General features: G+C 47.5%; 1 protein-coding gene across 1 annotated transcript; it reads right to left on the reverse strand.

Moving 5' to 3' along the window:
* Positions 1 to 7,373: 7,373 nt before the first annotated feature.
* LOC123186314 (protein FAR1-RELATED SEQUENCE 5-like) lies at positions 7,374 to 9,560 on the reverse strand (the record flags this gene model as incomplete). Its single annotated transcript, XM_044598096.1, has 3 exons — positions 9,009 to 9,560; positions 8,692 to 8,915; positions 7,374 to 7,983 (listed from the first exon to the last, which is right to left on the reverse strand). Coding segments are annotated over exons 1-3 (1,386 nt in total), but the record flags the coding sequence as incomplete, so codon positions are not given.
* Positions 9,561 to 14,005: the final 4,445 nt, after the last annotated feature.

Below are 14,005 nucleotides of genomic sequence, written 5' to 3' on the forward strand. Positions count from 1 at the left end.
AATTAACCGGCATGGGAACGGCGGAAGTTTTGGCTGCAGTAAATAGGTAATTGGTGCTGAAAAATGCTCACCTAAATGGCCGCTTAATGAGGTGATTAACTTAACGAAATGGTAACTAGCCCATAAATTGCACTTGGGTCAAGTACGTTTGCGCATGCATGCACTAGCACTACCATACGGGAGTGCACGGAAGCGTGCCTGGGTCAACCCGGGTGAAGCATGCAAAGATACGTGCATGCGCGGCATAACTTTCTGGTACGGACGCATCTGGCGGTAATTACGCATAACGGGGCACGCAAAGAGACTGTGTATATCGAAAGAGAGAGAGTGCCCTGTGCGGAAGAAAAGAGGAGGTGGAGCACCATGCGATGACCATTAATTGGCCGCCGTAATTAGGCACTCACTCCATGGAGTAACTTGCGTTGGAGGAAATCCATACCTAACTGGCCGCTTAATGAGGCGATCACCTCAACGAAACGGCCAACCCACCGCACAGAGAATTATGAGGCTCACGTTATGTAATAAGGGATTGTGGGGTACGTACTCTCCGATGTAGACGACGCAGACGAAGGAAAGTAGGAGACGCAGGTGGCAGGGCAGCATGTGCTACCAGTGATGTAGGCAAGGGCCAGCGAGCGTGCCGCCTAGCGGCACGTGTGGCGCAGGGCCAGCGAGCGCGCCGCCTAGCGGCACGTGTGGCGCAGGGCCACCGAGCGCACCGCAAGGCGGGCGAGCACGGCGATGGGCCGACAAGTGCGACGCAGGGCCGGCGAGCACGATGTAGCACTTCACCGCTCCAATGGTTGGACGGGTCCGATCTCCTCACCCGCTCGTCCGCATGTGCGCCGGCCATGCGCGAGAGAGCGGCGACGGCGTTTGCAGACGAGATTGAAGATGACGAGCCAATGGCGCAGAAGCGCAGCGTGATTGAAGAAATAACCATCCACATCATGGCTCGATAGACGCCATGCCCCACGGTGGGCGCCAACTGTCGTGGGAACGATTCCGACAATAATAAGGTATAGGGTAACGGAGCATGATCTATCGAGATGCATATGGGTAACACGGTGGTTTTAGCGAGTTCGGGCCTCTCACGGTGGAGATAACAGCCCTACGTCTCGTGCTCTGGAGAGGCTTTGTATTATCTGAGTATGTATCCGGAGATTACAATGTGTGAGAGAAGGAAACGGATCCCATGCCCGAGCTAAGTCCTGAGACTAATGGTGAAAAGAGAGAGAGGTGGAAGAAAAAGCCCCTTAGTCTAGTGGTGGGGGTGGCTTATATAGAGTGCGCCACCCCCTCACCCCTTATGTTACACGGTGGAGCATCAATGCCATAATGCCTGCCCACTACAAAACCGTCATGCTGACTATTGGTCTTTGCATATCCGAGTGAGTTACACGATCGAGTGGAATGAGCTCGTCGAGTGAAGTGCCATGCTCCGAGTGGTTGTCGCCGTCCGAGTGACTTTCAAGTTGCGGTACATCTGGACGGCAATCTGGCCCAGGGGTCCAGTACAAAGTATACGGTGTCGATGGGTAGGGCCTTTAGGTCAGGCCTGTTACCCTACCCCCAATACATGTCCTCGTCAGTGGATGTCCCTCAGTGGCTCTGATAGCGACGCGGTTGCGATGCAGTTCACTTCGTTTGTCCCAGAACGTACACACCGGCCAACCGGTTGCCGTGGCCGGTATGACTACAACAGTTCCCAAGAGCCTGCTGACACACAAGATGAACTAGGTGGAGATGCTGGTCTCAGCAAGGATGACGATGATGTCATGGAGAATATGAAAGAGGACACCAATGATGATGATCATGCTGAAGTTCACGCAGGTGGTAACAAGGGCAAGGATGCAACAGATGTCCCCCAACCGGAGAAAGTGAAACAACACACGGCTGCGAGAGGCGAGGGGGTTTTGCCATCAAAGAGGGGGAGGGCTCCAGAGGGTGTTGGGCAGGGTTCTGCTGGCAAGAGGTCTAGGACCGACCCCGTAGCTGCTAGGAAGAGGTTCGACTTTTATTTTAGTTTTTTGCTTTGTCTATTTTCTTTGAACAGACTCATCCTTTTTTGCACTTGTTTTTGTCAAGCGCGGCAACGAGTTTGATGTCTGACAATTGCCACCTTTTTTCCCTCCATCTCATACGTGCAGCGAGCCGATAGCTGGTGGACGAGCAGTTACGAAGAAACAGGCGCCAACGCCAACCCGTGTTTCTGCTCGGTTGAACAAAGGCGCCCCCATTGCCGGTGACACCCCTTCCACCAGGTCATCTCCTCGCACGACGACGACCAACACCGGGGATCCTGTCGTGTTTCCACACATGAGGAAGGCAGTCAAGAAGTAGGTTTTTTCATCCGCTTTCATTGACATGGCGCTATATTTTCTTGATTTTCCAATGCATCTGTTTAGCTTGTCACATTGTCTTCTGTCATCGCCCCCCACGTGGCAACTGCTGTTCTCCAAATGATTTTTTCCTTCCTTTTTAAGTGTATGGCAACTCCTATTGTTTTTTACATGGCAACTGGAATCTAGGCCAAATGGTAACTTTAATGTACCTAATGGCAACTGCCATCTTTACCGTTGGCTTGTGAGCTCATCCCACACCTAGGTTTGAAATTGCATTCATGGCAGATCAGACATTTTTATCATTCTTCAATTTGGCTAACATGGCAACTGCTGCTGGATGGCAAGTGCTAATTATGACACATGGCAACTCACGTTCCCCTTACATGGCAACTACCAGCTTTTCCGCTTGTTTTTCATTTTTTTAAGATTTCTACCAAGGCAAACATATTTTTGTTCATTTTTTAATACCTTTTTCATGTGCTTTTTTTTGCAGGGTGAAGAAGACTACTACGCGCGGGGCCAAGCATATCAGTAAGGACCCGCTCGAACACCTGCATTCAAAGTTGTCAACAGGGGGCAACTCAGATGTACATGAGGCACCAGACGACAATACTGCTGCTGCACCGTTGACCGCTCCCACCAACTCTGATGCAAGTGGCCGACCATCTCTGCCGGCTGCAGATGTGCATGCTAGAACAACAGGCATATGTACATCGGGGAGTGACGAGTCGGTATCTGCCAGGACAGCTGAAATATTGCCAACTCTTCTGGCAATGAAGGATGCTGCTGTGAGCCATGCCACCCCATCAGCAAGCATTGAAGTGGATGCTCCCGAGACGAACCTAAGCAAGGAAGATTCCCGCTCATCTGACACTGATTCCAAGCGCGTGCGTGGTGGCACTCTTGTGTCCACGACAGAAGCGGCTGAGGCGGCAGTTCACAAGGATATGCCATCTACAGGTGAGAGTCCTGGCACAACAGCTCCAGCTCCTGTCGGTGCAGATACTGCTAAGGCGACTGTTTCGCGTGCTGGTCTTCCACCCAGGCGTCGTAGCCCCCGCAAGCAACCAACAGACATACCCAACGCACCGGCTGTAGCTAGGAGCAGGAGAGACGAGTCTGGTTATGTTCCTGCGTCCACACTATTCCCGCCACCTGCCAAAAGCAATGTGATGGAGAAACCGTAAGACCGGAGCACAACTGATGCAGGTGTCAAGCCGGGCACGAGTGACGCAGGTGAAAAACTGGAGCAGACTGCGCCTTTACCCGCAGTGGAAATCCCCAGCATAAATCTGCGCATTTCCAGGCTCCCAGTCAATGTCGGTGTCCCTTACAGCCCAAACAAGAAGATTGACATGAAAGCTGCAGCTGATACCGCTGACAACATGCCCCGCCCTGCAAATAAGGCCGATCATTGTGTAGCGGCCGATTCAGATATGTTTGTCGATCTTTCACCCTTGGATTCTGCCCCGCAAGTCGTTCGTGGTCCGGCTAGTAGGAATGAGAGGCACCCAATGGCCTTTACCCCACCGAGCTTCAGCCTTGGCATCAGTCAAGATCAACCGGTGGTGCAAGATCCTATGCCAGTTGCCTTTGCTTTCCCAGGAGGCATGCCCGCAATGATGGCGCAGCCAATGGTCGAGGGCAGGAAGGCTGTCAAGTTCGCAGAGCCGATTGTGCAAGGTACACTTGTCATGTCCTTATGATTTTTCTTGTATACATCTTTGTAGTTTGACTTTTGTCTCAATCATATATTTTGGGGATTCTCACTTGTGATGGCAACTGACATGTGATGACATGGCAACTGGATTTGATGCACCATGTCACCTACATTTTTTTTGCTGCCATGCTGCATTTGACATTTGGGCAACCACGTGGCAACTGAAGTTGATTCAACATGGCAACTGTAGTTGCTGTCACATGGCAAATACAGTGCATTACACATGGCAACTGGATTTGCCACGCCATGTCGCCTGCATTTTTTGTTTCCATGCTGCATTTTTTCATATGGCAATCACATGGCAAATGGAGTTGACACAACATGGCAAATGTAGTTGTTGTGACATGGCAACTACAGTCCAACTAGATGGCAACTACAGTGCAACTACATGGCAATTGTAGTTGCTACGACATGGCCACTGTAGTTCGACAACACATGGCAACTGCCCCACTTTTTCTACCTACATCTCACATCATGCACCCTATCTTCTCACAATCCATCTGTTTTTAATTTTCTAGGTATCCTAACCCACCTTTTTTTTATCGTTGCAGCCACCCCTGAGGAGATTTCACCGTCACTTGACGAAGCTTACCGCATGATTGAGGAGGCAGCATTGCAGAGGAGGTCCTCACAAGGGCAAGGGCAATCAAGTTCCAACGTGCCTGCAGATACGATATCTGAGGATACCATTAGGAGTGCCACTCCTAGTTCTGTGAGGCAGCAGAGGGTAGTTCACCCACCTCCCGCGGAAGACTACGAGCCCGAATTCAGGGCCACTAAGGAACAGACCCAGCTGTACGATATCGTCAAGCGGTTTGGAAATGCGAGGGCCAGCAGCAAGCACATGAAGGAGCTGAAAGCGTAAATGACCACACCCCATAATCTCTCATTTTGCTTTGCTCCTTTTTTACCATTCATCTTCTTCGTACTTTCTATACACGATCCGCTTACGTTTTAGTTCTTTCATATATTTTTTACTTAGTAGGCATGATTATTCCATGTCATATCGTTTTCATACAACTTATGTTTGGACAGAACCAAAGTCATTCAATGCGGAGCGACGTACGTCGAGCTGGGTGATCTTGCCGAGTCCGTGAGGCCAAACGGTAAAATGTCGACGAATGTAGTTGCATGCGGGATCGACTACATCAACAATCACACCGATGTGTGTGCCGACAAGATAATCATGCATTACAGTGTGGCCTGCAAAATATGGGATGATGACTTCCACCACAAAATCCCGAGGAAGAATTTTGCTCAACACGGTGAATTCAAGCTCACACTGAAGAAATATGTGAGTACTCCTTCCCTGTCTGCAATGTTTTTTCACATGGTGTGGTTTTTTGCCATCATCTGCACTTTGTGTTTATGTGGCAGATGTTTTCATGTGGCAACAACTACCGTGCACACTGACTTCTTGATTTTTGCATCCCGTGCAAACTATGTGGCAACTTGATAGTAAAATACACGGCACATTTTGTTCATACATGGACGGCAACTTTCTTTCAACTACCCCCACCCATAACCAAACATTCTATGTGATTCTAATTTTTTTTGTCCCCCTGTTGTTCTTTATGTGAACTCTGCTTCTCATTTCTTCACTTTTAAATGCAGGTCATGTTCCCCATGTTCCAGGAGCTTGCACCACATGACCCACACGACAAGTGTGGTCACCACTATGTGATCTGTCTTGACCTGAAGAACCAACGTTTTGAGGTGCTTGATTCAATCCGTTCGGAAGCTGATGCAGACCTTACTACGCATGCCGAATTCTTCATTAGCAACCTCAAAGAGACATGGAATCGTCACTACGAACATTCAAAGGTCCAGATCAGGCATTTCCCGACTGAGTATGTGGCGACTGCGAAGCAAGGAACACGTAATTTCTTCCTTCCTTCATGTGCCATTTACATCAATCCAACCCCTCTTTTGTTGTCACATCTGAATTGAAGTCTATCTTTGTTACGACTGTCCTTTTTGCGTGTTCACCTGACTCTTTTCCTCGTGCAGGACGGACTGTGGCTTTCACGCGCTGGAATACTTTGCAAAGTGGGAAGGCAGAATTGTCCCCCCTATCACAGCTGCAACGGTCGTTGAGCTCCGGAAAATCTACACATGGAACTGGTTGACGAATGAAGATTTCAACAAGCGGTCCGGAGCACGCGAGTTCGTGGAGGAAGCTGTCAAGAAAGTCATCAAGAAGTACAAGTGATCACGTGGCGTTACACACCGGACGCATACCTTACATTCTGTTGCCGAGGAATGTAAGGTACTATCTCTTTGTTTCTCGTTGAAAACTATGTTTGTGTGCTATGTTATGACTGCAACCCCGCGTAGCCTAACTATGTAGTGGTGGTGTGTGAGCGACATTTGAATAGTTTCTGTAATATATGTGTGGACATGAACCTATTTTAGGCGTTACAGCAGATATGTTTTTATGTTTGTCATTATTACAATGGTTTCATCGTTTCTAGCACCGGTTTGCTGTTTCGAATGCGTCTACGATGTTTTAAAAAAGATGGCAAATGTAGTTCATCAGACATGGGTAGTGAAAGTCATCGTCGTTTTTCATTTTGGCTGTTTTGCTTCTTCTTTTTCATCGCTAACTGCACCGGCTAGCATGGGTAGGTTGATCATGTAGCCACAACCTTTGCTGCGGTTTATGCACGTTACGATTTTTCCAACTTGTTTCCCATACATTTGCACACAACACACTATGTGTCTCTAAACCGCGTCGTATTGTCATGGAAATATATGCCATGCAGAGTCATTACAAATACCATGGCATATTTTCAGTACAGCTAACATGGCAGATACAGTACAAACAACATGGCAGATCCAGCATAATTAACATGGCAGATACAGTACAACTAACATGGCAGATCCAGTACAACTAAAATGGCAGATCCAGTACAACTAGCATGGCATATTTAGTATAAAATAGCATGGCATATTTAGTATAAAATAGCATGGCAGACCAACTACACATAACATGGCAGATTAACTACACATAACATGGCAGATTAAGTACCCATAACATGGCAACTGCATTTATCTATTCAATGAATTTTCCTTCCACTTCTGATGCCCCTCAAGAGTCATTCTCCCAATTTTTAAAAAAAATCTCATCATCTAGGGTACAAAACAAAATGTCCACAAGGACCATGTCACATCGCCCCAATTTTTGCTCATGGATTGCCCGCCCCTTTCTTCGTTTTCTTGTGTTTTGCTTGGATCTCCAATCCCGACTTGTACCTTATCTCTCTTGGACGACCCTTTGTGATAGAACGGGGTGGGTTCCTGACCTGGGTCTGTGTGCTTGCTGTTCCAGATCCTATCTCCGAGTTTTCAGATGATGGCCCCGTGGATGAAGGCACACTTGATGTGCGGGGGAACCGGTGTAAGGCTTCCTCAGCTTTCCTCTTCTTGATCTCATCAAGCTCTCTTTTCAGTGCCTTCCTGTGTTTTTCTGCGACTCTCGCTGTCTCATCACTCTTGCACGCTTCATCAATTAGCTCAGCATAGTTCTTTGTCAGCACAACGTGCCTCACGGCTTCCATGGTTGACTCAGGTCTCTCGTCATGCACAGCCAGAACTGCGTGTGTTGTCTGCGGCGCCAACGCGTCGTCAGCGTCCCAAGTCCATCGCCGCCTTATGAAATGGCGGGGCATCCGTGTCACAGCGTTCATGTCCATTACTTTTAGTATGTGACAGCACACAATGCCGTCCCGTTCGAACTTGCAGCATTGGCAGTAGTACTCGCCTTCGCCTATCGAGGCTTTGACGAAGTAGTTCCTTCCTTTGTCCGGGTCTTCAGGTTCTGAATCTGACATGCCCAAAATAGAACACACCTTGAACGTATATTCGTCCACCTGGAAAGCCGTGAACATGCTGGCACGCTTTATTTCTTCCTGGAATCTGCAAGTTTTGTGTGTTTTCTGTTAAACTATCGTGCGCTCTTTTCTTGTACCACCTTATGTTGTCATGGAAATAGAAATACATTTTGTTTGAAGATGGCAAACATAGTTCATTGAACATGGCAAATATAGTACGTTGAACATGGCAAATGCAGTACACTAGACATGGCAAATGCAGTACACTAGACATGGCAACTGTAATACACTAGACATGGCAACTGTAGTACATTTTCAACTGGACATCGTCATTTTTCCACACCAATATTCCCCAATGGAAGCACATTGCATAAAACATGGCAACTTCCCTTTTATTTAAACATGGCATCTACAGTTGAGTAAACATGTCAATTGCATTTCAACAAACATGGCAGATGCATTTTATTAAACATGGCAACTGCATTTCGGCATATGTGTCGCCAATATAACATTTTTTCCAGTTGACATTGGCATTTGCATGCCAACATGCCCCAATGGAAGCACAGTGCATTAAACATGGCAACTGAACTTCATTCAACAAGGAAAATGCACCCGAGCAAGCATGGCAAAACAGAATTTTCATTGAACATGGCATCATGCAGCTGAGTAAGCATGGCAAACAGTATTTCATTAAACATGGCAACTGCACATCATGGCAACTGCATTGCACTCTATAAGGCACCTACTGACTTGGTGCTTTTCTGCAAATAAGACTGTAACGCAACTGACTTACTTGTTAAAGATCTTGTTGGTGTATATCTTGCTCATTTGCCTCTCTATCGATAAATACGTTAGCAATTTTGGCTGCTTTAGTGCCGTGGTCGCTTCTTGTTGTAGCTCAGATCCCAGAATTTTTTGTTGCAAAGCGGTGTACTGCTTGGCAAACTGTAGCAATGAGTTGCCAGGGCTGACGTACCGCTTCAAAACAGCATTGAACGCCTCACTGCGCTGCGTAGTCTGCAGAAAGGGGAAGAAGCACCGCATGAAGTAGGCCGGCACCCAGTACATTCGCTTCTCCCACAGGCTAACAAGAGTCTCGTTGTCTTGGACTTGATGTGTTCCAGTCATGGCCATCCAGCTCCTTTCAAACTCCTCCACCGTCAAGTTGTGGTCCATGCACAGCTCGAATGCCTTGTGCAGCTCTGGACGGTCAGCAAAGAACGGTCCTAGCATCTCCTCAGCCTTCTTTATAATGTGCCACTTGCAGTGCCTGTGCACTGCCAACGGAAAGACCTCCTCTATGCCTGCACGCATGCTGAAATCTTGGTCTGTTATTACGTTCATCGGAGCAAGTCCATCCATGCACTCCAAGAAGGTCTTGAACAGCCAAACATACTCATCCGTGTCTTTGTTCCGGACGAGCCCGCAGCCGAACTGCAATGACTGATTATGGTTATTTATTACTACGAACGGAGCGCATGGCATCTTGTACATATTGGTGAGGTACGTCGCGTCGAATGAAATGCAATCTCGGAAATGTTTGTAGGCTTTCCTTGCAGCACCATCCACCCAATACATGTTCCTGACACAGTCCTCATTGTCCAACCTTATCCTGTAGAAGAAATCTGGATCTTCCTTCGCTTTTTCATCGAAGTAGGCCATTGTGGCCTCTATGTCTGCCAACTTGCTCTCTCTACGGTACTTGGCCTGTAGGTTTGTGACGTCAGCTGGTATCTACAGCATGCTACTCAGAGTCCCCTTTTTGTTGTGGATGAGAGATAGTATTTGTACCATTCTTGATGGCCCGATGTTACAATCATGTAGCAGCTTTACGAATTTCCTTTCGACGGGGGTGAACCCTCTATGGGCAGTCAGAAATTTTACCAGGTCGAACTTCTTTATGAGTTGGTGGTTGTGCTCGTCAAAATATTCATTGACCACCCACTATGCTCCATCTACGTTTAGCTTACACCGGACAGGGCACTCAGTCTTGAGAATGATACCTCTCTTTCATTCCGGAACGACAGGCGCAACACCTTTCCCCTTCTTGTTCCTCCGTGCCTTGTGGAACCTCATCTCACCTCTGTTGTACTCGTTAGTTTTCTTAATTTTCCTATGGTACTCGGTGTTGACCGCAAATCCATGGAACTTTGCATATGTCTAGTAGTATTCCTTTGCTTGTTCAAACGATTCAAATCTCTGCCCAATGTATGGTGGCTGAGGTACCACAATATCTGATTGCCCACCATCTTCATCCCCTTGTGCGTCGTCGTCAGTTTCATCATTCACTTCAGTATCGACGGTAGTTCCATCTACTTGAGTGTTGCCAGTGCTTGTGTTCAAAGGGGTGCTTGTCGGCATTGCTGGAATGATTGCCATTCCCGACTCTGACTCGAAATTGTTTGCGGCATGATTGTCTGCTGGCTGGTGGAACGCGTCTTCCGTGCACTCAGAGCTCCCTGCCCTAGATGTCCCCGCGCCGCTATTCAGTGTAGTTGTAGGCCCTGTAATAGAAAAAACAGGTATGAGAGTAAGATTTTTGTTTGGATAACATGTGTATCGCAACAGATCACACCATCTTCGAGTGATTTGGCATGACATCATTTCAAACAGTAAGCCGTGAGTCTGCGCGTGGACATGTATGGCAGCTATAGCTGTCCAGTCATGGCAGCTACTGTTCAACAAACATGGCAACTATTTGTTTTGCCTACAAATAACTACAAATAATAAATGTAGCGATGTTTTTTGTGGTTCAGTTTTTTTCCTTACCTTGTTGTGCTGCATTTGACCATCTTGTGTGGTCTGTGACACCATAATGACGTGCTCCACCTGCAATTTGTGAAGCTTGCCACGAGACGTTTGTCGGGTTACCACCAGCATAATAACCTGTAAGCATAGTAGTGGTTGGTCAATTCATGGCAAATGCAGTTTTGTGCTAGCACGGCAACTGCAGTTGCCCCTGATGTGGCAACTGCAGTTTTACTGGCATGGCAACTGTAGTTGCATCGGTATGGCAACCGTAGTTGTTCCTTCATGGCAACTGCAGTTGCCATGGCATGGGAAATGTAGTTGCACTGGCATGGCAACTGCAGTTGTTCCTCCATGGCAACTACATGTGTCCAGGGATGGCAACAATAGTTGTCCAGGGATGAGAAGTGTAGTTTTTAATTCATGGCAACTGTAGATGTCCAGTCATGGCAATTGTAGTTGTCAACTATGCTCCTTCTGCTAATTGAGCATCCGCAACTTCACTTTTTTATGGACTCACCTGTGTATGACGTCGATGGCAGGTCCATGGGTGCTGCCTGATGCCACGTGCTGCATGAAGGCTCTACATTTTCACCTGTGATAACTCGTGAGTCCTTTTGCCAGTTTTTTTGCATGTTCATTTTTCATGTCCACAGCAGTATGTGCTCTTTTTTCGTTTTGCATTACCTTGATTAGCCATACTAGCTAGTTGAAGTTGGCTGCCCGTACATTTGTCAGTGTTAGCGCCTTGTGACTGAACTGTTGGAAATATGCCCTAGAGGCAATAATAAAAGCATTATTATTATATTTCCTTGTTCATGATAATTGTCTTTATTCATGCTATAATTGTGTTATCCGGAAATCGTAATACATGTGTGAATAATAGACACCAACATGTCCCTAGTAATCCTCTAGTTGACTAGCTCGTTGATCAACAGATAGTCATGGTTTCCTGACTATGGACATTGGATGTCATTGATAATGGGATCACATCATTAGGAGAATGATGTGATGGACAAGACCCAATCCTAAACATAGCATAAGATCGTATAGTTCGTTTGCTAGAGTTTTCCAATGTCAAGTATCTTTTCCTTAGACCATGAGATCGTGTAACTCCCGGATACTGTAGGAGTGCTTTGGGTGTGCCAAACGTCACAACGTAACTGGATGACTATAAAGGTATACTACGGGTTTCTCCGAAAGTGTCTGTTGGGTTGACACGGATCAAGACTGGGATTTGTCACTCCGTATGATGGAGAGGTATCACTGGGTCCACTCGGTAATGCATCATCATAATGAGCTCAAAGTGACCAAGTTTCTGGTCACGGGATCATGCATTACGGTACGAGTAAAGTGACTTGCCGGTAACGAGATTGAACGAGGTATTGGGATACCGACGATCGAATCTCGGGCAAGTTGCATACCGGTTGACAAAGGGAATTGTATACGGGATTGATTGAATCCTCGACATCGTGGTTCATCCGATGAGATCATCGAGGAGCATGTGGGAGCCAACATGGGTATCCAGATCCCGCTGTTGGTTATTGACCGGAGAGCGATCTCGGTCATGTCTACATGTCTCCCGAACCCGTAAGGTCTACACACTTAAGGTTCGGTGACGCTAGGGTTGTAGGGATATGTATATGCAGTAACCCGAATGTTGTTCGGAGTCCCGGATGAGATCCCGGACGTCACGAGGAGTTCCGGAATGGTCCGAAGGTAAAGAATTATATATAGGAAGTACTATTTCGGGCATCGGGACAAGTTTCGGGGTCACCGGTATTGTACCGGGACCACCGGAAGGGTCCCGAGGGTCCACCGGGTGGGGCCACCTGCCCTGGGGGGGCACATGGGCTGTAGGGGGTGCGCCTTGGCCTATATGGGCCAAGGGAACCAGCCCCAAGAGGCCCATGCGCCTAGGGTTCAAGAAGGGAAGAGTCCCAAAGGGGGAAGGCACCTCCTAGGTGCCTTGGGGAGGAGGGATTCCTCCCCTTGGCCGCACCCCCCTAGGAGATTGGATCTCCTAGGGCCGGCGCCCCCCCTTGGCCCTCCTATATATAGTGAGGAGATGGAGGACTTCTGACCTCCACGCCTTTGGTGCCTCCCTCTCCCTCTCCAACACCTCCTCCTCCTCCATAGAGCTTGGCGAAGCCCTGCCGGAGTACTGCAGCTCCACCACCACCACGCTGTCGTGCTGCTGCTGGAGCCATCTTCCTCAACCTCTCCTTCCCCTTGCTGGATCAAGAAGGAGGAGACGTTACGCTGACCGTACGTGTGTTGAACGCGGAGGTGCCGTCCGTTCGGCGCTAGGATCTCCGGTGATTCGGATCACGTCGAGTACGACTCCCTCATCCCCATTCTTTGAACGCTTCCGCTCGCGATCTACAAGGTACGTAGATGCATCCAATCACTCGTTGCTAGATGAACTCATAGATGGATCTTGGTGAAACCGTAGGAAATTTTTTTGTTTTCTGCAACGTTCCCCAACAGTGGCATCATGAGCTAGGTCTATGCATAGTTCTCTTGCACGAGTAGAACACAATTTGTTGTGGGCATTGATGTTGTCAACTTTCTTGCCGCCACTAGTCTTATCTTGCTTCAACGGTATTGTGGGATGAAGCGGCTCGGACCAACCTTACACGTACGCTTACGTGAGACCGGTTCCACCGACTAACATGCACTAGTTGCATAAGGTGGCTGGCGGGTGTCTGTCTCTCCCACTTTAGTTGGAGTGGATTCGATGAAAAGGGTCCTTATGAAGGGTAAATAGAAGTTGACAAATCACGTTGTGGCTTTCACGCAGGTAAGAAAACGTTCTTGCTAGAACTCTACTTCAGCCACGTAAAACTTGCAACAACAATTAGAGGACGTCTAACTTGTTTTTGCAGCAAGTGCTTTGTGATATGATATGGCCAAAGTTGTGATGAATGATGAATGATATATATGTGATGTATGAGATGTTCATGTTCTTGTAATAGGAATCACGACTTGCATGTCGATGAGTATGACAACCGGCAGGAGCCATAGGAGTTGTCTTTATTTTTTGTATGACCTGCATGTCATTGAGAAACGCCATGTAAATTACTTTACTTTATTGCTAAACGCGTTAGCCATAGTAGTAGAAGTAATAGTTGGCGAGCAACTTCATGGAGACACGATGATGGAGATCATGATGATGGAGATCATGGTGTCATGCCGGTGACAAGATGATCATGGAGCCCCAAGATGGAGATCAAAGGAGCTATGTGATATTGGCCATATCATGTCACATTTATTATTTGATAGCATGTGATGTTTATCATATTTATGCATCTTGTTTACTTAGAACGACGGTAGTAAATAAGATGATCCCTCATAAT

Source organism: Triticum aestivum, chromosome 2A (assembly GCF_018294505.1).
Source record: "Triticum aestivum cultivar Chinese Spring chromosome 2A, IWGSC CS RefSeq v2.1, whole genome shotgun sequence".
Classification (NCBI taxonomy): Eukaryota; Viridiplantae; Streptophyta; class Magnoliopsida; order Poales; family Poaceae; genus Triticum; species Triticum aestivum.